General features: G+C 42.9%; 1 protein-coding gene across 5 annotated transcripts in view; it reads left to right on the top strand.

Moving 5' to 3' along the window:
• Positions 1-24,053, top strand: part of HHLA2 (HERV-H LTR-associating 2) — a 31,124-nt gene extending 7,071 nt beyond the window's left edge. For 2 of the 5 annotated variants that reach the window (XM_030582189.1, XM_030582173.1), the window contains exons 2-6: positions 5,574-5,661; positions 8,130-8,441; positions 9,035-9,295; positions 13,794-14,108; positions 18,961-19,656. In XM_030582189.1, coding sequence (XP_030438049.1) covers positions 5,607-5,661; positions 8,130-8,441; positions 9,035-9,295; positions 13,794-14,108; positions 18,961-19,097 — 1,080 coding nt within the window. In that variant the 5' untranslated portion in view covers positions 5,574-5,606 and the 3' untranslated portion in view covers positions 19,098-19,656. Of the gene's footprint in view, positions 1-2,965; positions 3,012-5,573; positions 5,662-8,129; positions 8,442-9,034; positions 9,296-13,793; positions 14,109-18,960; positions 19,657-20,373 lie in introns of those variants that run through there. The other 3 variants (XM_030582197.1, XM_030582179.1, XM_030582164.1) reach the window with 3 other exon arrangements.
• The last annotated feature ends 330 nt before the right edge of the window (positions 24,054-24,383 follow it).

The following is a 24,383-nucleotide window of genomic DNA, read 5'->3' as shown; positions in this document are numbered from 1 at the left end:
GACGTCTGTGGATACATATACTGGGGAAGACATATTACCTCACACAGTCCAGTCAGTTCACCTCCCTGGGCTACATGGCCACAATTTCACACCTCCCCTCTAAGATCCAATTTAGCTGTGAGTGCCATAGTTTTGATAAGGCGTGAGTTATTGTGTTTTAATAGCTCTATAAAGAGGCCTACTGGCTTCATGCTAGGTAATTTTCAAGTGTTTATCATGAGCAGCTAGTGAGCTGACTGTTGGGGGGGAGGCTGGTGCCCAGCCCCTCCCCTTCAGCCCTCCTTCCTCCATAGTAGCCCAGAGCACCCCCACGATGGCCTCTGGCTCCAGTGCTGGATGGCTGGACAGTGTGGCTGCAGCATGCCAGCCCCAGTATGCCAGGCGGCGCGGTCCAAGGACTGAGTAGGCAGTGTGGCCCCAGCGCCAGCTGCCCTGAGTCCCCTTGGCAGGCCGGCCAACTAGTCTGGGCCAAGGCAGAGCACCGGAACTGCACCAGGCTGCCTGCGGAGGCACAGCCTCCCCAGTTTATGATACCCACCTCCCATGGTGTTCACCCTCTTTACCAGGTTATTCAAGTGTCTTTCCTAAAGGCAACTCACTCCCCCTCCTTTTCCTGTAGTGAAAGCATAGTTTTACACACTGTTAGAAATGGCAGTCACAACCCCTCCAGCAGGGTCATTGTTGTACTTTGCATCTAGATTACAGCTGTTTACTCCAACCTACCATAATTACCTCTATTTTGTCTAGACTGGGTTTTAAACTATTCTCTACACATCCTGGGTCATTCATGCAACTGCCACAAGGGTGGAGGGTCAGATCAGAAGAAAGATTAGAATTGGGGATCTGAAAGGTATGGCTAGACGTAGTGAATACCTTCCTTGTCCTAGCCACCCCAGAGACATTTGCCTTATCATATAGATAAAACTGTAATTTATCCTCTAGGGCATATGTATAGTATGGTTTTCCACTGGATAGCATTTGAAACCTACAGGAGTGTAGCAGGATGGAACACTCACTGCCATAGCGCCTCCTGCTGGTCAGTCTGGGAATTAGCTTATCCAGTTCAGGAGAGCCCTCCTCTGGTCTTTTACTCCCCTGTCCTTACTCCCATTTGCAGTCCCTTTATCTTCACCAGTTCAGACACTGGTGCTCTTTACATTGGGTTGCTGCCCCATGACAGTATCCCACACTCTGGGTCTCCCCTCCCAGAGAAACCCCAAACCCGTATGTCCACCTTACCTCAGTGGCTACTGCCAGTAATCATCTAGCCCCTTCTCTCAGGGGCAAATGGCAGTCTGAAAAGGCCACTTATCACTGGCAAGGGAGTTGGACCCGCTGCCTTTTCTTGCCGTGTCTGCCTCCTTGGAGCCCTAATACCTCCTCAAGCCTTCACTCAGGTGGAGCTACAAATAGTCAATCAGCCTAGGCTCTGGTTCAGAGCAGGGCAGGAAACAAAGTCACTGAGCTCCAACCTTGTACTCAGGTGAGGCTGCAAACAAAGTCAGGAAACTCAGGCTTTCCTTCAGCTAGCCTGAGGGAGCGGGAGACTGCTACCCACTGCTTGGGTGACGGGATGCAGGCGCTCCCGCTCCATTGCTCCCAGCCCAGGGCCCTAAGAGTGGTTGAGGGGTCTGCCACCATGTCAACGGGGATCCAAGTCATAACATGCTGAAACACCCTCTGCCAGCATTGCAGCCAGATGGGGGTCTACCACCTCTGGGCCACTTGCACTCTCCCCCTCCAAAGATACCTGCTGGTCCACTGAGGTAAGTTGATCAGCGGGGGCCTCAGTCACCAGAAGAAGTTCTACTGAGGTTGGGCCAGTCAGTGGTCCAGGTCACCCATCTGTCTCCTGAGGGGTCGGGTGGTCCGGGCCAGTCATCTCCTTTCTGTGGGGCCAAGTAGTCCAGGGGTCTGGGCCAGTCATCTGCACTCTGTGGGCTTGCTGCCACCTCTCAGCATGAGTGCTCAGGGGACATATCTGTTCCTTCCAGTGGCTGTTAAAGTTGATGAATGTACTAAGTACCTTTCTTTCAAGCTAAATGGAAGGAGGAATTAAATACCCTTTAATGCAGTGATAGATATCAACAATAGACAGCCACTGCTTGAGGCAATCAGCCACACTGAACAGAAGCTAAACTATGTGACTGTGGGGTTTCCTTGGGACTAACTGTGAAATGCAGTGGTTTGGTGATTGATTGGTTGCAGCTGTGTGTATGAAAGGCTGAAAGCAGGAGGTAGCCAAGAGACAGGCCTTCTTTTGGGCTAGAAGGGTAGACTTGGATTTCTTACTGAAAACTACCTGCTATTAGGTCTTACTGTATTCAGGGAAACAGGACTTTGTTTACATTGTATGTGAATAAGCAGGATTGCTCTGAAGAAATACCTGACTTCTTTCATCAATTTCTCCTTCTAACAAAAACAACCCAGCAAGGCCCCAAGTATAGGCTAGCAAAGGGGTAACAGCCATAATAGTAGTAACTAGTGGAGGATGATTTTTCTTTGGCTCAAATGATAGAGGTCTGTGTTTCTAAAACAGGAGGCTCTAGCTTCTATATCTTCCTTGCACCTCCAGATCTGTATGGGCAGTTTAATTGGCAATCTTGATTTCGGTATACACATGGCCATGAATTTATTTCAGTTATCCTCTATATAATCGAAGTTGACTTGCAAACTTTCTGGATGAAACATGCCGCAGCACTGTAAATTATAACATGGAAGCAAATGAGATTAAAATTGGCTGGAACCCTCCAAGGGCCAGTTGTGCAGATTCTACAAACTGGATCTTACAGGATCTGTTCACATACATTGGCAACAAGCTAACACCTGACCATTTGCTTGAAGTTTCAACTCTATAACTTTAATTTCTAAGGGGAGCTCCCATGCCTTCCCTCTTGCTGCTTCTCGAGGCCCCAGCCAGACTTCTGACTTAACCTTTGCTGTCTTATTTTGTGTGTGTTTTCAGGAGGTGTTGGATGGCTGCTTCATGTGTCTTCAGAGGGTATTTGCAGGTAGGGACACACTGTTATACTGCTAACCCATCTGGGTCTTTCTGATGACAGGAAACACCTGCTCCCAGCCATATAGGAAAGGGGAGTAGGAAAACACTTCCATTCCAGCAGCTTCTATAAAAGCAGCAGTGAGATAGTGCATCACATTGTATGTGGCTACAGAACCAACTGTTTTTAAAATGTTGACAGTATTGGACTCTTGAACTTAAATACAGTGCTTTATCTGTAATAAAAGAGGTGCTGGGACTCAAGCAATGTTTTTATTTTCATAACTGATGCAGCAAGGCAGAGGTGCCAGAGCTGTGAACTGCCCAAGCCTAGAAGTGCTGGGGCTCAGCCCTGACACAAATGAAGTACTGCTTAACTAGGGGCTGTGTTGATATCACAGACACCCTGACTAAGGAAGAGATTCAAACCATCAAATCCTTAAAAAATGGGAAAGCTCCTGGCAAGGATAACTTGAATGCAGAATTGTTCAAGGTAAATTCAAATTTAGCAGCATCTATCCTGGCCCCTCTATTTACATCAGTCTGAGAAGGGGGAAAAGTGCCAGGTGAGTAGACCAATGGGATTATAGTGAAGTTACCAAAGAAAGGAGCTCTCAGTGATTGTAATAATTGGCATGGTATCACACTTTTATCTGTGCCAAGCAAAGTCTTGTGTAAGATCATAGTCCAGTGTATATCAGATATGTTGACAGCATTCTCAGAAAAGAGCAAGCAGGTTTTCAGAAAGGGCATGGATGCACAGACCAGATCTTAACTCTATGAAGCATAACAGAACAATGCTTAGAATGGCAACAGCATCTCTACATAAACTTCGTAGACTTTGAGAAGGCTTTTGATAGCATTCACAGGACCAGCCTATGGTGCATTCTGCAGGCACATGGATCCCTCTCCGTATAATCAACATCATCAAAAGCTTCTATTTCAACTTTACATGCAGCGTTGATCACCGTGAGCTCAGTTTTGAAGTCAAAACAGTAGTTTTGTCATCGAGTGTGTCGTGTCTGCAATCCTCTTCAACATTGCCATTGACTAGATAATGCAGTGTGCAACAGAAGACATGCCAAGAGGCATTAAATGAACACCCTTCTCATCCCTAGAAGACCTGGACTTCACAGATGATGTTGCTCTCCTGTCACACACCCAACACCATATAAAAACAACTTGACTCAATGCATTCAGCCAGCAAATTGGACTGAAAATCAATCACAATAAGACCGATAATATGAGCTTTAATATTGCCTCACCATCCTTGATAGAGGATTGTGTTCTCAGCAGTGTAGAAACATTCACAAACTTGGGCAGCACCATCAGCCAGGATGGTGGAACAAGCCAGGACATCTGGAACAAAATCAGTAAAGCCAGGAACACCTTCAGGAGCTTAAATACAGTCTGGAAATAATAAAAAATACAAAACCAAACTCAGAGCTGTGTACTTTCAATATTACTTTACAGTACAGAATGCTGGGGAATTACAATGTATGACATGTCCAAACTGTCTTCATTCCATACAACCTGCCTCAGAAAAATCTTCTGCACCTTTTGGCCCAGAACAATCTCAAACCAAGATCTATTGACACAGTGAAGCCAAGAGGATCTGAGCACCATCATTGCCAGGAGGCACTGGAGATGAATTGGCCGTGCGCTTCGGATGGGAACTGATTCCATCACCAGAGTAGAAATAAGATGGACACCTGAAGGCAAGCGAAAACGAGGCCACCTGAAAAAAACATGGTGAAGAGTTGTGGAAACTGAGCTGAAAAACCTGGGGCGCAGCTGGGGAACCATTGAAAGACTTGCCAGAAACAAACAGTAGTGGAGGAGCTCTGTTACTGCCCTAAACGCTAGAAGCATCATGGTAATATGATGATGATGATAAATAGGGCAGAATTGAGCTGTTAGTTTAAATCTCACTATTCTCTGAACTACAAAGACAACTTGTTAATTGCATAACTTTGCTGCATACAATAATTAGTCTTATCACATTTGTTTAAAATCAGTTTTTCTTTGTCTTTAATGGTTCCTCACAACAGATTAAAGACTGGTAATTTTCTTTTATGTGATATTATCACTTTTCCTTTTTGTAAAATCAAGTTTCTAGCCCTCAAAGTTGCGGAGAAAATCTTGACAATATGAACGCTGAAGACCCAGAAACCAGAAGACATTTTTTTTCCTTTTAAATTGTGATTTTTAAGCCCTTTATGAATTTGAGAGCCTGACTCTTAATTTTTGAATACTTGGGATTAGCAGTGGAGTTGTTTGTATATTTCTCATTTAGGTCCATGATCATGTAGCTGGTAGGTGTGCATCCCTGCATTAGCCTGGAGCCCTATTAAAGTAACTGGGGCTCCACAGTGTTGCAAGAGTTCACCCACTTGAAATGTTGCAGAATCAGGACTTTAAACTCTTGATAACAGACCTGCACTATGTCTAGAAAGGCCCTTTCACATCTAGAGCTATATAAATAACATTATAATAATTGTTGATTATTACAGTACAATAGGATAAGCATTTTACAGGCCTTAAACTGTTATTTTTTTCTCCTCTGTGTTATCAGTTAGAAATGAAACTACTGTAAATCAAAGAAGACATGAAGGTGCAGAAAATACTCATCTTTCTGTTTCATTTGAATGCTGTAGTTTCAGGTAAGTTTTAGCTGTGTGTTCATGGAAATGATAAAGAAATTAAAGTTTTTTTTGCAAGAGGTGAATTACTTAAAAGGGATATCGTCAAGATAAAAATAATGGTAAAGAATCAGCTTAAGGCACTCAGTTGATATAAGACACTCAAAGCAGAACAAGGATGTCCTCATAAATGGATTGCATTGCAGCAAAGGAAACACAAACTTGCCTGTGCTCTTTTTTCTCCTTTCTTATATAAAGGCAGCTTGAAGCACATGGAAGCAGCAGTCTGAGAACAACAGGGTTCTTGAGTAGGTAGGTTTTAGTATGCTGGAACTTTCTGTTCTGAAGCATCAGCCCCTCCCACTTGAGAATCTTCATTATCTGTAGCAGGTCTGTTCTCCTCTGTAGGCTGCAGCCCTCGGAATACAACATGATGATGATATACCCTTGAGCAGGCGTGACGTCCCATTCAATAGCCATGGTTAACATACAGTCACCCTAGTTAAAGTCAGCTTTGGTTCCGATTCCAAATATATCAATCAGATACCAATTTGTAACAATTCTCTGATTATACTGACAAGTATCAATTACCAGCTATTCTACCCGATGTTGCTCCCTAGGTCTTCAGGGTAACAGTAGAGAGAGCACCCAGGAACTTTAGATCCAAATCGACAGGCTCCCTACCATCTGAGATAAAAGAACCTCTAGTAATGCTATGTTTAGCTTATAAATATTAGAACAATAAAAAGGGCTGTGGTTAATTAGCTAATGTTGGCACAGCGTACTGGAGCTGTAAAGTTATAGTTATGTTCTTGAAAAATGCTACTTTAAGCAGAACGATATTAAGTGAATCAAATTTCCCCATAAGAATTAATATATATAGGGAGAGTTAGGTTCCAGGGAAATTTTTTTTGCCAGACAAAAGATACACACACACTTTCTCTAAGTTTTAAACAGACAATTTAATACTGTACACAGCAATGATGATTGTGAAGTTTGGTTGAGGTAGTAGAGTCAGGCCTGGTTTACACTGGGGAGGGGGGATCGATCAAGTTACGCAACTTCAGCTACGTGTATAAGTCAACGTACTTAGATCTACTTACCGTGATGTCTTCACCGTTGACCCAGTGGGTAATGTAGACAAGCCCTCAGAGGGTAGGTTATTTCCCGGGGAATGCTTTGCTGCTAAATGATGAACTAGCACTTAGCTGAGCCATCAAGGGTTAACACGTTGTTTATGTAGCCTCACACTCTACAAGGCAGCACAGATGGAGGGAGGAGACACAATAGACTCATGGCAGTGGCTGCAAACATTCCCTGTGGAAACTGAAAATGATGGTGAACCCATGCTATCCCACTCAAGTGCACCACTCCCTCCACTTTCCAAAGTGCAGAGGAGTGCTTGTGTGTGTGTGTGTGTGTGTGTGTGTGTGTGTGTGTGTGCGTGTGTGTGTGTGTGTGTGTGTGTGAGAGAGAGAGAGAGAGAGAGAGAGAGACACAAACCATCTGTGTGTGAGGGAGAGAGATAGACACACACAAAAACTGTGTGTGTGTGTGTGAGAGAGACGCATTGTCCCTTTAAGCACTCTGACCCCACTCTAAGTACATTGCCTTTTAAAATAGATCAGGAAGTTGAGAAAGCAGCTGCTGCCAGCAATCTCCCTCCATCCTGAGCCTTATGTCCCCCACCCCCGCTCTGTGGAGATGGGGTACAGGAGTCTGGGGAGGGGGACACCCTGACAATAGTACCTCTCTCCCCTCCCTTCCCCCCAAAACAGCAAGCAGGAGGCTCTCAGGAGCAGCACACGGCAGTGGAGGAAGGGACAGCTGAACTGCCAGCAGTTGATAGCCTGCTGGGCGGCTGCCTCACAGGGAACTTAGGGGAGTTGATAGGGGGGCTGCCAGTCCACCCTGGTTCCAAGCCCCCATCAGCTAGCTCCAACGGGCTGATCTTCCTGCAAGCAGTGGACAAAGCCAGCGGCTTTCAAATGACATTAGAAGGGAGCATTGTGCAACTTTAAACGAGCATGTTCCCTAATAGATCAGCGACATAACAACGAAACAACATTAACTAGGACAACATTAAGTGAAGAGAGTTACTGTATATAAATCTCAATTATCTGGGCACTGGAAGGCCGCAGTCTAGAATGTCAGTGATGCAGAGTTGAGTATGTCTGAACATGAGTGTTATGCATTAGAATACTGGTGTACTGGAGTAAGAATTATGTGACTGTCATCCCACCCTCTCTGCTTCAGGAGGTATGTGGGTGACCTGAAATTATAACGATGGGCATGTGTTTAAACAAACAAACAAATGATGGAAGATGTGCCCCTGTTAGGGCCAGAAGATCAGTTCAGCTGGACTGAAAGTTGTAATTTTATTTGAGGGTAGAGGTGGGGGGAGGAAGTACATGGATTTACCTAATTTATTTTTGGTAACCCATTCAGAAATGTTCATGCAGTTATAGTATGTGCATTGTGTTTTCAAGGTCCTGAAGAGGTAACCGGGCGATTATCCGAAGATTTTGTCCTTCCTTGCTCTTTTGCACCTGCAAAAGGTGAAGTAATTTACTGGAAGAAAGGGAACAAAAATGTGCACAGCTACTACTACGATAAGGATCAGCTAGAACGTCAAGACTCTGAGTACAAGGGGAGAACATTCCTTTTTCATGAGCAAATTCCCACTGGAAATGCATCCTTGAAACTGAGTAACCTGAGCCTGAGTGATGCGGGCTCCTACACCTGCTATGTGGGGACAAATCAAGATAAAACAGAAGTGGAAGTCAGGCTTCACGTAACAGGTCAGGAAGATATTTAACATACCTGAACTGCACAGGTAGCAGATCTTATTCTCTTCCCTCTCACCAGAAATTGAAATACCTCAGACCAGTAGTAGCACCAATATCTTTCCTGTCTATCAGCACTAAAAGGCAGCTCTGTACTTCACGGTTGCATTTCAGCAGTAAATAGGGTGACCAGACAGCAAGTGTGAAAAACCGGGACAGGAGGTGAGGGGGTAATAAGAGCCTATATAAGGAAAAGACCCAAAAATTGGGACATCTTGTCACTAACTATAAAAGAAATAACCTAGTTCTAGCAGAGGGTGAAAAGCTACAGTGCAGTCATTTGAGGTTAAAATTACTGCAGGTCTGCGGGATGCAATTGGGTAGTGAGTGAACTTAAATAGTAAGTAGGGAGGGTGGATTCTGAGAGAAGTTTGGAAACTGATGATTGATAATGGGGCAAATGCAACACTGTAGTCTGAAATAAACACAAATAATTGGATTTGGCTTCTGTGTTCTGCGGATTCTGTCCTATAGTATTCCAGAAAACCAATCACACAAAGTTAAGCCGAATGTAGAAAATACCAGACTTTTTTTTTTTGTCTTTACAGTTTCCCGCTCTTATGCAATGGAATATGAAAAACGAGACACTGAGAGACTGTTGAAATGTCTTGCCTTTCATATTTATCCTGAGCCAAACATATCATGGGCATATAACAGTACATCTATGCAAAATACAAAAATAGAAGTAACCCAGGATGGCCATCTCTATTCAGTTAGAAGTGAGCAGAACATTACAAACAAAGTTTCTTCTTACCAGTGTCACGTTCAGTTTCACAACGAAAATTGGACTGCTGAATGGAAAATGGAAGGTAGGATTGAACTATTCTCCATCCCTTAAACATACATAAAGCCCAGGACAGTTGAGCCATAATGAGTCTATGCATCTACGTTGTACTTGATTGGTAGAAAGACAATAGTTCTGTAGACCTCGGCTGATTATAAAACCAGCTAGGCTGACATGAGTGAAAACTCCTCAACATTCACCCCCAAATTTCAGAACTGTGAAATGCATTTATTTTGTGTGTGGCAGCTTCATATTTAGCTTTTGACCATGTGGGTTTTGCACCTCCCAAGTTGCACAACAATGAATTTCGAACTATTTCAAACTCACAAAGGTTTCCTCAATAGGTTTGTGGCTGGAGTTTTTCAACACAACCCTAATGTGGTTTGGAGTGTCATTGCAAACCTATCACACAGTACCACCCAATAGTAAGACTTGCCTATAACCAACTCTAGATGGCTGTGGCTTGGCTTGTGCCCATTTAATACACTGGGGCAGCTAACTTTGTTTAGTGCATATTGTTCATATGTCATGCCTAGACTGACAACATCCTTTTGTCTTTTTTTTAAATTGTCCTGATACATCCCTGACCTCTTTCTCTCCCATTGTCCAGGTGACCCAGCCAGACATTACCTGTGGCTGACCTAAAGCATTCTCCTTTCATACTGCCTGCTCTGCACAAGTAGCAGCAGGGAGATGGGGGGTGGGGAGAGAACTGTTCCTCATCTATTGTTCTAGTTACCAGTCTGTCCCTATCTCAGGCCATTCCCTATTGCTTACTTGAGTCTATTTACTACCATTTGTCTTCTCTGTCTTCTTTCTGCACCCCTACCCTTCCCCAGATCACATCTCCTCACCTCTACTCAAACCCAAGGAGGGGGAGTAGAGCAGCAGCCAAACAGATTGTTCAGATTCAAACAACAAAATACACAGGGGCAGAAAATAGATGGTGTTACTCCATAAGGAAAAACAGAGCCACTGAAATTTAGCTCTCCTCTATGGTGCATTGACTCCTGCTGCATCAGGGGTTTTTTTGCATTCCCTAGAAATCCATTTCAGCAAATAACTATTCCTTTCCCGAGGCTCTTATCAATTAAGAAATATTTCTTAAGAGAGGCAACAACAATGAAAGAGCAAAGTTTCCTGTTAGATCTGTGTGATTGACCTTGACTCCACTACTCTGCACTCCTTACGGCACATGCACAGAACTCATAGTTCTCAATCCACTGTGCACTCCTGTCATAGTATAATTCCCAAATCTGGACCTTAGCGTCCAAAATATGGGTACTAGCATGAATTCCCCTAAGCTTAATTACCAGCTTAGATCTGATAGGCTGCCACCAATCAGGATTCTGAGTACCAGATAAACTCTGGTCTCCCCAAACCTTCCCTGGGGACTACAAGACCCAAATTCCTTGAGTCTCACAACAAAGGGAAATAAACCATTCCCTCCCCCCTCTTTACCTCCTCCCAGATCTTTCCTGCCTGGGTACACTAGGAGATTACCGTGATTCAATTCCTTGAATCACCACACAGAGAGGAATGATACCTTCCCCCAGAGGCAATCCAGATTCAAGCTCCGTGAATCTAAAACAAAGGGATTCCACCCTTTCCCTCCCTTCTCCTTCCCTGTTAAGTACAGACTCAATTCCTTTGAGCCTTAACTAGGAGAAAAAAATCAGACAGGTCTTAAAGCAAAACTTTTAATAAAAAGAAAGAAAAAAATAAAAGGTTTATCTCTGCGATTTAGATGGTAAAGAGTTACAGGGTCTTTCAGCTTATAGACAATAGAAAGAAAGTTTTCTCCAGCTGAAATACAATTTAAAATGCTTTCACCCCAATACACATTAAAACTCTACCAGCCAGATACACAGTTGCAAATACAGAAAAACAATTAAAAAGACTAAACTGTCTTTCTACTTTTGTACTTACAAAATTGGAACAGAAGATTAGAGAGCCTGTAGGTATGTGTGGTCACTCTCATAGACTCATAGACTAATAGGTCAGAAGGGACCAATCTGATCATCTAGTCTGACCTCCTGCACAAGGCAGGCCACAGAACCCCACCCATCCAATTTTATAACAACCCCTATCCCAGGATCGAGTTATTGAAATCTTCAAAACTGGTTTGAAGACCTCAAGCTGCAGAGAAACCACCAGCAAGCGACCCGTGCCCCATGCTACAGGGGAAGGCGAAAAACCTCCAGGGCCCCTGCCAATCCGCCCTGGAGGAAAATTCCTTCCCGACCCCAAATATGGCGATCAGCTAAACCCTGAGCATGTGGGCAAGACTCACCAGCCAGCACCCAAGAAGGAATTCTCTGCAGTAACTCAGTTCCCATGTCATCCAACATCTCCCCGCAGATCATTGAGCAGACCTATCTGGTGGTAATCCAAGATCAATTGCCCAAATTGACAATCCTATCATAACATCCCCTCCATATACTTATCGAGCTTTGTCTTAAAGCCAGGAAAGTCTTTTGCCCCGACTACTTCCCTCGGAAGGCTGTTCCAGAACTTCACTCCCCTAATGGTTAGAAACCTTCGTCTAATTTCAAGTCTAAACTTCCTAATATCCAGTTTATACCCATTCGTCCTCGTGCCTACATTAGTACTAAACTTAAATAATTCCTCTCCCTCCCTAACGTTAACCCCCCTCTCAGAGCCTAGAGAGAACAAAGCCAAACCCAAAAACACAAACAAAGGCTTCCCTCCACCGAGATTTGAAAGTATCTTGTTTCCTGATTGGTCCTCAGGTCAGGTGTTTGGGTCCCTGTTTGTTAACCCTTTTCAGGTAAAAGAGATATTAACCCTTAACTATCTGTTTATGACAACTCCGCAGAGCAGAATTTTGTTCTGAATGTGTGTACTATAGCATATTAATATAGCTCATTAATGGAATCCCACATCTTAAAGGTCACATTGTGCTGAGTGTTATAAATGCCTCACGCTGGCTAGAACTTGTCCTTACTAACAGCAAGTGAAATTCAAAAGAGCTAGGGGAGTGGTCTGGATAAGCATCCAGATTTCTGGCTGCTTACCTGAACCTCTTGAGATCATGTAGCCTTCTTCTAGCCAGGCAAGAAGCAATGTGGGGTGCAGTTTTTTCGCCCACATTGGCCCTCAGAGTCACTCTCTGTATCCCCTCATGTCAGCTACAGCTACACTGTGAGCTGGAGGTGCAAGTCACAGCTTGTGAAAACATACTTGTACTAGCTCTCATTGGAGCTAGCGAACTAAAAATAGTAGTGTAGCTGCAGTAGCAGGGGCAGTGATGACATGGGCTAGCTGCCCCAAGTACGTACTCAGAGATCAGGTGGGTTTGTAGCCTGTGTTGCTGCAGCCCATGCTATCATGGTTATGCTACTATTTTTAGCATGCTAGTGTAAATGAGTGCACACAAGCTGGGAATCATGCCCCTTGCTCATCATGTAGACCTCGTCCCACACACCAAGCATGCTAATGTAGTGTAGAAATGTTATGGCTCCCTGCCCCCAATATAAGTTGCCAACCATCCCTCTCCATTCATTTGTGCCTATTGAGGTGAGTTACTATTCTCAGTCATAAACTCTACACTTAGCACTGGTTGCAATATTTCATCCCAAAGCACTGTGAATTTGTGTGAGTATATGAGAATTTCTGTCCTACTTAACATCTTCCTTTGACCACTACTAATCTGTGAGTATCTTTTAGGAAGCCTTCCCCACCCCCTTTAATAAAAGAAAGAAACCCAATAACATTCTTTGAATGTTAATATTTTTTCTGTCTCCTAATCCTTATAGTTGAGGACTCTGTTCCACCACTGTTGTTTACTTTAGGAGCTGTGTGGTAGTACTAAGAACATAAGAACATACTATATTTTATTTTAGACAATTAACTAAGATGAAATGTTAGGAACCGAACAATTGTGGTGTCTAGATATTTTCCTCCCTTAAAAGGTTTGAAAAAAAATCTAAATTTCATATTTTAAACTAGTACATTAATAATTAACTTTATTTAGAACCTGTGTTCTAAAAACATTAGATCTTTAACCAAAAATAAATGGAGTCTAATTTTGCACCTTTTATGCTTTTAACTGTTTGGCCTTCAGGCAGCTTAGATAGTAAAAATAAACTATGTGGTGCCTTTTGTTTGCATGAGTCAGAAAGCAAAGCTAATACAAGGTCACAGAGTTAGTAGAGGTGACTCAATAGGGAAATGTTCACATCTAAGAAAAAACCCTCTTTGCAGTGGCAAAAACAAAAACTCATTTAGTATAAAGCAGTTGCCACCTCTTCATACTGTCACCCCTTTTTGTTTGTTTCTTAAACCAGCTACCAAGGCTGAACTACAATGTCTGAAATGACTCTTTCAAGAAGTGGTTTCTGCAATTGGACGTCTTGTGAGGCTTATAGTGAAGTGTTAGTACAATTATATCAAAAGATTGCTTCAAAAATAGTGCACAAAAAATCTGAGCATCCTTCACAGTAGCTTGCTCAAACCATTGCTTTCCCATTAATTGTTACTTTTTAAATTGTATATTTCAGATCCATTTTTTAAAAAGGAAGGAGATACCGTTTCAATTCCATGTGAATTTATGGCTGAAGGGTCTCCATATACTACAGACTTTATAGTTACTTGGACAATAATCAGACACGCATCTACCTTGGTTCTGGCATCCTCCGACAACCCATCACAAACCCCTGAACAGTTTAAAACTCGATTCTCTTGGGAGAAAATCAATGAACAGGACTATTCAATAATCTTAAGGGATCTTACTCTGGCAGACAGTGGAGAATACATGTGCAATATTTCAACACCACACTATACACAACTCACTGTAAGAATTTTGCACGTTGGGGGTAAGTTGCCGCAATTTCTACACTGCAGGTTGGGGAGAAAAAGGTCAATTCAAATCTGCAGAATGTCAGGAAAAATGACCTCAAGTCCTCTGAGAGACACAAGCTGAAGTTAATTTAACCATAAATTCCTTTATTAGACCCAAAGACCTAATGGCATTTATACAATTGCTCTAAACATGCCTACAAAGCTGTTTACTCCATCCAAACAGTTACAAAACATTTATAGGCATTTGATCAAGATAGTTACAAATTGGCTAACCCCACGGGCATTTAGACCCATATTGTTTGGCTCCAATGTGGTCAGACAGGTATTAACAATGAACCCTTTAAGAGTTAACCCTTTTATACCCTTTAACAAACAAGTGATGTCATTATCAATTGTCAGATCTTAGCCTAGGAGTTTCGTATATAGCCAATTCTTTACTGCACCTGGTACCCAATTAATTATATTTTATTTCTATTATTTTAGGCCAAACCTTAAATAGTATCACACTGGGTTGCTACAAGTGGAACACAATTACTCTTCTTTATTATGGTTTCATTCTTTTTGATTCCATGCTGTGGGCCAATTGTTCATGCTAATATCCCAACACATTTTAAAATCATAGTTCATCTAAATCTTGTGTGGGTCTATATTCCTACAGAGGTAGAATAATGTTGTGGTGTTTTATTAGAGAAATATTGATCTGGATGAGAATAAAGTAAGTTTAGGCTTTTCTGAATATTGAGATTTATTTACTTGAGAGATTTGGAGATATTTTCTTTTATCAGTAGCTGATTTTTGGACACAACCTTGTGAAGTGTCAAGTGTCATCAGTTCCCGCTGACTTCAGCTGGAACTAAGAATGCCCAGCAACTTGCAGGATCAGGCCCTAAATGCCATCTGTTGATGGAGACATCTCGGTACTAACTGCCTTCAGACATATGGTAAACTCACAAACCGCACTCTGCAGTGCCAGCTGATAAAGAAAATTGATTGGAGATCAACACAGTTATTTTGTATTTTTTTTTTCAGTTTTATGCCAAATAGAAGACGTTTATTTAGACTTACAAAAGAGAATTTTTATATGCATGGCTAAACTTTATGAGACCTGTATAGTGGATTTTTAGCTGTGAGACCTCTTGGCTGTATTTATCATTGTAGTGCTTGGGGACTCAATGAACAGCTTATTCATCTCTTTCCAATTCTCTCTCAGTGAAGGTCAAATAGTAAGTTAAATCTAGTATTCAGAATTTTTAATGTAAACAATTGTTAGGGAATGTAATTTGTCGTTTGGAGTTTTTTCCCCTTGCAATACTTCAAAGTGAAAATAAACAAAAAATCTCTCAATCACGGTGTTTGAGAAGCATGGGCTGTTAAATGCAATTACTTAGGCCAGAGCTGGTTTAGGGATCCCAGTTCAGTCTTAAGTAAAATGAGAACTTTAAAATACCTCACTTGATGAGTGAGGAGGGAAAAGGAAGAGATACAGCTGGACGTAATGAAGGGTGATGGAGAAAGGAGCAGTAAATTTAAATTGTGCCCTACTTTCTCCAAGCTTGGCGTGGATCTGAGAACAGACAGCGTTGCTTCAAGTGTGTGTGTCTGTGAAAGTTTAAATAGTATAGAGCAAAGAAAAGAGGCGGTGTTTGTTAAACAGACAGGATTCCACACAATGCAAGTTCTAGCTTTGTCTTTGTGTCTCAGAGAGCACACCCCATGTGAGGAGCAAAGGTTTTAATTTAGGGACATGAAAGGATCACATTGTTCTTTGGCCTGTCTTAGCCAGGAGCTCAGACTAGATGATCTCATTGGTCCTTTCTGGCGCTGGCATAGGTGCTGACTCCATAGGTGCTCCAGCCCTGGAGCACCCACAGGGAAAAATTAGTGGGTGCTCATCACCCACCGGCAGCCAAGTTTCCCTGCCCTCTCCTCGCCACCTCCTCCTCCAAGCGCACTGCATCTATGCTCCTCTCCCTCCCTCCCAGCACTTCCTGCTGTTTGACGGTGCTTTGGACTTTCCGGGAAGGAGCGGGAGGAGCAGGGAAGTGATGCGCTCTGGGGAGAAGGCGGAGAAGACGCGGGGCACAGACAGGGACTTGGGGGAAGAGGGTGAAATGGGTGTGGAAACTTTGGGGAAAGGTTGGAATGGGGGGGTGAGAGTGGTGCACGGGTGGTGGTGGGGGGGTCGAGCACCCACCGGGCAAAAGGGAAGTTGGCACCTATCGGCCTTGGAATCTAAGAATTCGTGAATATGGCTCTCAAATACCTCAGTTAATTTACCTTCATTCTCAAGATTTCTCCCACAGTTGCAAATTTGAAATAAGCTCTCTCTCTGTATACTTGGGATGGGTTTTATTACAAATTAATAAACAAGCAAACTTAAAATGAAAAGCTTACTAAGGCTAACTGCTATAAACTGTTACTAACCTAACTAGGAATGAGAGAGACTAATTATCAAGTCAAGATCATAGATGGAACTGAGTCAATAAATCAAGGAATTTATTGAATTGACTCACCAACTAATTGAGTAATCAGATTGACAAAGCTGATCACACAGGGTCAGTTCTTACAAATGGTAACTGCAAGATTAAAGGAGGCAGTTGTCTGTTTTGCTCTAAACCCCAATTGCAGGATCTTGCTCCTGGCAACTACACTGGCTGAACATCTTAGATTGAGAATCAAACTTGTTTGCATGTTTGCACTCAAGGTAATATTTAGCCTCCTCTCAACATTCCTATGTACTTAGTGACTTATTGTTGGCTTCTCCCTGATCTGATTATCCTACTTGGATAACATAGCAACTCTAACTTCCATTTTATAGAGCAGAGGGATTTTGCTGTCCTCTTCTGTCCTTTTTTGCTGTCCCCTGGCATCAGGGCCACCCAGAGGAGGGGGCAAAATGGGCAGAGTCCCTCCACTGAGTGGCACTGCAACCCCAGGTGTCAAAGCCCAATGCTACTAGCTGAAATTTGGTTCTGTGGTTCCTCTGTCACAATAATAAAACAGGGGAAAAAGATTGCTTAAGGAAAAACAAAGATTCACTGTTTGCATGTGTGGTCTTCAGAGTCAAGAATGCAGCTTGTGGGACCAGGTGATGTGGTCTCTGGTTAGTACCTCTCATCAGCATGGTCTTCTGGGCAACTTGGCTGTTCAGGCTTGTGTAGCCTGTGGTTGTCTTTGTCTCCTGTTTCTGTAGGGTCAGATTTTGAAAGCAGGGATGTCAGCCTTTATTGGTGTGGTGGTCCTAGAACACACATTCTTCCACCCGTAATGGTCAAGATTGCAGTTCTAGCTTACTCCACCCTATGGCACCTCCCTAGAGATTTTCTGAGCAACTCAGGGCATCATCGCATATCTTGGATCCTCACAATGTGGTCCAATCTTGGGCAAGCTTGATTCTTGGTCAGTTTGGAAAGCCCTGCTTTTCAATAATCCATCATTAGGCCACAAGCATGCGTACTCCAAAAATATAAAAAGAGTAGGGTAAGCAGGAGTTGACTCTAAGGAAGCAATCTCACCTCGAAAGAGGAGAGGAGAGGCTACAGTTGGAGGGTGCAGATGGTCCCAAGTTCCTTAAAAGGCCGTACACTTTCATGAATATAACTAATGTCCCAACGAACATCTCCTTCTCCTTTCAGACGGGAAGCCAACAATTCTGTTTTGGGTCTCCTGAAACAATTTTCTTTTCTTTAAAACCCTTCCTGCAAAAACCAATCAATCAAGGTCTGAGGTTTCATCCTGAGCCAACACTCAGTTCTTCTTACAGAAATGCAAAATGTTTCACTGGAAGGGATTTCCATTTCTTAGCCAGCTGTACTACCAGGCAGGGCTGGCTTTAGGCTGATTCCCCTGAATCGGGCCCCGCATCTAAGAGGGCCTTGCGCCCTAAAGAAGAGTGCCTAACTTTTAAATTTTTACTCACCTGGCGATGGTCCGGGTCTTTGGCGGCACTTCGGCAGCGGGTCCTTCACTTGCTTCGGGTCTTTGGTGGCAGGTCCTTCAGTGCCGCGGAAGACCTGGAGCAAGTGAAGGACCCGCCACCGAAGTGCTGCCGAAGACCCAGACCGCCACTGGCTATTCAAATTGAGCCCCGCACTTCCGAAAGCTGGCCCTGCCAGCAGGCATAATATTTACTGCTGAATAGTCCGGCTGCAAAGCAGTGAAGCTACGCATGGTAGTGAGCACTATATCCAAAGACAGTATTTACAAAATGGGGCCAGCTGATCTTGTTTTTAATTAGACTGTTATGGAAGTCAGCAGGCAAGACCTCTCTCTCCATAAGGCCACACACACAGAGCTCTGCCTTGAGACTTTGGCAGTAAGCAAAGGAGCATGTTTTCAGCAATTTGGGTTTCAAATGTACTTATCATTTGAAAATGTATATTCTCTTAAGATTGCAGGACCTTAAAAGCTTTTATTAAAAATTAAATTGCAATTCAGTGTTAAGAGTAAAGTCATTTTAATTGAAAGAACAGATTAGTTCCCAGCTCAGTTAGAACTTTATGAATTATTAACGGGAAAGAAGTAATAGACTCATGCCCATTAAAATCACAGAATATCAGGGTTGGAAGGGACTTCAGAAGGTCATCTAGTCCAACCCCCTGCTCAAAGCAGGACCAATCCCCAACTAAATCATCCCAGCCAGGGCTTTGTCAAGCCTGACTTTAAAAACCTCTAAGGAAGGAGATTCCACCACCTCCCTAGGTAACCCATTCCAGTGCATTGTGGACTGTTGTGAGTATTAAGTCAAGCTTGCACTGCTGTGTATTTCACTTAGATGGAGCACATAAGCTTTAAACCTTCTGAAACACTTGAAAAATGTTAATATCGTCTGTTTGTTTGAAATTAATATGAACTATATATTTTTAGAAAAATCCTCACATTACCACTGGATAGCTATAGTGCTGCTGATCCCCATCATTGCCTTGGTGGTATGGTGTGTTGTGAAGGTATGTATTACTTTAATATCTGTTTTTGTAAAATCCCCTAGAACAAGATGTATGTAAAAATATAACTACTGGTACTACAAATAAGGTCAGAATTTGGATGCTTGACAAGTATATTTGATTTGTTTTAGTTAAGAATCTGGCAAAAGACTGAAAGTATAAAATCATAGGTTGTAATTAATATTCCCCTGTTTCTGCTACTTCTTGTGATTAATAGGGAGCTGCAATGCCCCTATAGACTACAAGCAGTGTCTGCGTTGCTCTGTTTTAGATGTTGGGTTGGCTGAGTGATCCAGGGTAGGTTCTTTTTGCTCTGCATATACCTAAGGTGAGGTCAGGAAATTATTTTTCTCTTCAAGAGCACACTGCACCAAACAGATCTGAAAAACAGTCCTCAAATAATCTACATTGAAAGAGAAGCTGTATGCAAGCATATAAGCCTTAAAGTGGCAAAAAACTAATCTTGATGCATCCAATCTCTGTTATTGAAATGAAAAATCAATTGCTTACACACACCTCTGCAGAGCCTCTCTTTCCCCAAACTCTTTCAATCCTTTTTTGACCCACAGATCCAAAGCTTTTAGAGATTCACAGCGGTTGGGTCTGGTTTGCTGCAGATCCCAAGCCCTCCAAGGTTATAGGCCACCCCCTGTCCATTCTTAGGGTATGTCTATATTACAGCAGCTACAGAGGTATAGCTACATCATGCTATAGGTAGCTATAGATACAGCTGCTGCAGTGTAGACATTCCTACATAGATGGAATGGTATTTTCTGTCACTGCAGGTAATCAATCTCTCTGAAGGGAATTCTTCCATCATCTTAGCTGCATCTACAGGCGTGGTTGGGTCGACCTAACTGCATCACAGGATGCAAAATTTTTCACAGCGCTGAGCGGTGAACTACGTGGACTTGTTTTAGGTTTAGACTGGGCCTCACTCTGTATTGCTTTATTCCTTTCCATGTGTTTAGTGCAATAAAGGAACCTATGGGCTTCAATCCCCAGCTCTGACTTAGACCAAATTCCTTTTTAATGTGGACTTCCTCCATGACAACTGTGGTGCATTAAGGACTGCGTTAGAATTGTAAGCAATCACTTCAGGGGACTGCTTTCAGGCTAGGGAGACTGTAACAAAGCATAGACTTGGAGTCCGTTTGAAAAGAGCCCGTTTAAAGGAAGAAGGAAGGGGTGATTTGTGCCTCCCTGCCTTAGGGAGCAGCCTGCTTGTCTTCCTCTCTGGTTTGGGTTCTTGTGTATTATTTTGAATTCTGTGAAATAGAGCAGTGTGATGTTGCAACCTTCCAGCAAGATTATTTGTTTTTATCTAATTTCATAGAGACGGCGGCGGACTGAGACATATTAGAAAAATAAAGAGAGCACAGATAAAATGGCTGCATATGGACAGTTTACAATGTAATGAAGAAGGAAAAGATTTCATAATATATGATCAGAAACTTGAGCAATATTTTAATGCAAATGCTATGGAAGATATAGATGACTGTTTCCTAACATTGGTGTGTAAAACCACTTTTGCAGTATGTAAAAGTTTTCTGCAAGAACCTGACAAGCTGGAATATGAGAATATAAAAGAAATTCTAAAGAAGCATTTTTGTGCCTACCACCAATTTTTTTAACAGAACCATATAAGTTTCATCTAAGAAACCAGCTAGAAGGAGAAAGCATCTCCAATTTTTTGGCAACCCTGAAAAAACTGTCCACTATTCTGTTTTGGTAATTTTCTGAAGGAGCTCTCAGATCAATTGGAATTAAGAAAGAGGTTGTTGGATGTTGTGTATCACAAAGAACTGCCACTAGATGAAGACTGCTCTATTTGAATCCACACAAAAAGTGCACCAAAATTTGAAAATAAATTGGCCTAATCATGTTGGGCTGGCCTCAGCAGTGGATGAAAGAAACACCACCACCTCTCATAGGATCCAAACAGAACAAAGGGAGCCCTGTTTCTGCTGTCTGGGGACACAACACCGGCAGGAGCACTGCACCAGGGTACAGCGAAGGATTGTCAAAAGGAAGCCAAAATGTCTACACGTAGGTGCCACCATCCTAGTTAGGTGGTGACTGTCAGGGTTGGAAGCAGGTCCCCTGGGGGAAAGGATGCATGAGCTATACCATTTCACAGAACTGTATGTAGTGGGAAATGGGACAGACATATCATCCCTTGTATTATGATAATGTAAGGGTAAATGACATGATATTGGCAATAGAAGCAGATACAGGAGTGACCATATCTGTGATCTCTGGGGGCAGGGAGGAGGGTGTTAAAAATTTTTTTTCCTGGGTTAAGATCAAGAGAAATAATGTACTTGGACAGCATTACAATTAGGGGCAGATAGCTGTGTTATGCAGCCTCCCCATTACTGTAATTTATATAGATATCTATTCACCATTAGAGTTAATTGTGAGTGAAGGAAATCTCCCTTCTCCACTGATGGGCACAAATTCGCTATACAAGTTTAAACTGGATTGGAGAGCGGTGCACGACATGCTGGACAGTGATGGAACTGAAAAATACAAAGCTGTCGGTGGATTGGACAGATGTGGGTTTGGAAAAAGGCAATAACTGTGAGGCTAGTTGTGTCTGACAAGGCCTAAATTCCTGAAGGCTAGACCTGTGCCTTATGCTCCACAAGAGCCCGTGGAAAAGAAAAGTGAAAAACCCACGACATAAAGCTCCTAGATTTTTCTGCCTCAGGCAGTGATGGTACAAAATTACAGGAGAGGGATGAAGTTGGGGGGAAAAGTGTGGTAACGAAGATATTGGACCTAATGACACATTTGATAGTGATAATGAAGAGGTACATTGATTAACTGTTACCAGATAAAAACTCAGTGTGATTACAGAAGGTGGCCCCTGAAGCAAGAAGAAATTGTTTGGGTTTTTGTTGGCTGGAGGAGGAAGAATTGGTGCTGGAAGATGGTGGCCAAGAAGTGAAGAGTGCCCCTGCTGGGCCTGAGGAAAAAGTTTAGGTAGCCCTTTCTTTCCCTGACAAGTACCGCTGGCCACAACCTGTAGCAAAATGGCAAACCCAGCTGTAAGGTTAAACTTGTAATTTGGTTTTTACGGTTGTGTTTATTAATTAAGGAATTTACAGGGGAGGAGTGTGCTGTTTTGAGGAATATGTTGGAATTGCAAACTATTGCTTTAAGAGCAGGGTGAGGATGATTCCCTTGTCCTGCCTTACAGCCTAATGGGGCTCTGTAGCAAAGCATTAGATTGGCTCGGAATCGCTTTGAAAAGAGCTAGCTTAAAGTAAGGTAGGGAGGGTTGGGCCTCCCTGCTTTAGGGAGCAGCCTGTTTTTCTTCCTCTCCGTGTTTGGGTTTGTGTGTTATTGTTCAGCATTCTACAAAACATGGTTATGTTGCAACTTTTCAGCAACAGTAGCTATGTGTTTTAGCTGCTTCTCTGTGCATACGCTGTGCACCTGTGCACGTAACAGAAAGCAGGCTTGGATTGCTGAGCAAGAAAACTGTCTGCTGCTGTTTGCTCCTACTATATTCAGGGAAACAGGAGGTTGGACCATACTACTTAGAATTCAGAATGATAGCACATAAACTGCAAATCAACACTAGTATCAATAACAATCTGGCTGTGGAAGCACAGCTTGGCTGAGTACACACACTGCCAAAATTGAAGGGTACATGCAAAGGTGCCCAGCCGGGGCTTGACCCTCCCTGAGGAGAAGGGGAGCCACACCGGCCTTGCTACACACTGTCCGAATCTGCCCTTCTTGTCAGGTCTAAGCGACGCTGCCCAGTTGCTTGGGACTCCGGCCTTCTGCTACAGGGCAGAGTAAACAAAAATTCAGCTCTCAGGGGTCTCAGGCCTTTAGTCCTGGGGCTGAGGGCCTCCTTGCCCAAGGCGCGGGCTGCTCGAGCCCCTTTTAAAGGGACCCAGCTCGAGCCCCGAGTTTAAAGGGGCCCAGCCCTTGGGTCGGGCAGGACACCAAACACACAGTTATAGAGGCTCAGGCCCTCTTGGCTCAGGGCTGAGCAACCAGTAGTTCAGGCTGCTCAGGTCCTTTGGGGCAGGACCAAGCAGTGGCACAGTTTAAAGGGGCCTAGCCCTTGGGTTGGGCGGGGCACCAGACACAGTTATACAGGCTCAGGCCCTCTTGTTTTGACTTCAGGACACAAATACTCAAGGAAACAGACTGTGTGAAACACACTTGCTCAGGAGACAGAATAGGTGTCTGAGGTTTCAAGTAAATAGAAACTTAGAACCAAGGAGAATTCTTTGCATTCTCTTTTAGGTACGATGTGTACAGTTGCACTAGGAAAGAAAAACAAGGAAGCACTTTAGTTGCATTGAACTATGAGCAACAGAACAAAACATAAAAAGATGGTTGAAAAGAGTTAAGCAGCTTGTGAGTGTTTTCATACTGACTCACTCTGGTATGCAGAAAATTTGAACACAGTAGATGTATTCAAAAACTGGCACAGTCCTAAGGAAAAATGTTTGTCCATGCAGCAAAACAGCAAGAGAAGGCTCAATGTCATGGTGCATTGTATATTTGTAAACTAAGCCCCTTATGGTAAACACTTCTTAAAAATAGTTGTTAATTAGTGCTAATGAAAGGTACTAGGACTGACAGCTTTGAAGACATCTACAATTGTACAGTTTGGGTATGAGAAGCATTACCATTAATTTTATGAAGACCTACTAAATATGCCATACATTTATACCTTACCTATTACTGGCTTAAACAAATCCAAAGAAGTGATGGGGGAGACAAATTATCTGACCTGAAAAGGAGTAAAGGCATCTCCTCATTCACTGAAAATCCTTACCTGTATACTGAATTAATAATACTTTCGATGGTTTTCCAGGGTGTACAGGTGGGGTCCTTGTCACCATTCTGTTTTTCATGCCTGTGACACAGAAATGGGAAACTATTGTCTTGAAATTAAGATAGCTCAAATTTTTTAAGTATCAGAGGGGTAGCCGTGTCAGTCTGGATCTGTAAAAAGTGACAAAGAGTCCTGTGGCACCTTATAAACTAACAGACATACTGGAGCTTAAGCTTTCGTGGGTGAATACCCACATGCATCTGATGAAGTGGGTATTCACCCACGAAAGCTTATGCTCCAATACGTCTGTTAGCCTATAAGATGCCACAGGACTCTTTTGTTAAATATTTAAGTCATTTGTAGGTTCTGGTAAAGCCAATATGGTGCTGGTGCCATTTTTTAACACATTAGCATTTTGTAACTGATGTGGTGGATCCTGTATACTATTGTAATTTTGCACAAATCCAGAGCTAGGTGAGCATGGAAATTGTGACTTTTGCACATTTGATAAGGTACACTTTCCAGTATTGGAGGCT

This window comes from Gopherus evgoodei, chromosome 1 (assembly GCF_007399415.2).
Source record: "Gopherus evgoodei ecotype Sinaloan lineage chromosome 1, rGopEvg1_v1.p, whole genome shotgun sequence".
Taxonomy (NCBI): Eukaryota; Metazoa; Chordata; order Testudines; family Testudinidae; genus Gopherus; species Gopherus evgoodei.
The sequence above is the reverse complement of the archived record's forward strand: the minus strand, read 5'-3'. Positions and strand labels throughout refer to the sequence as shown.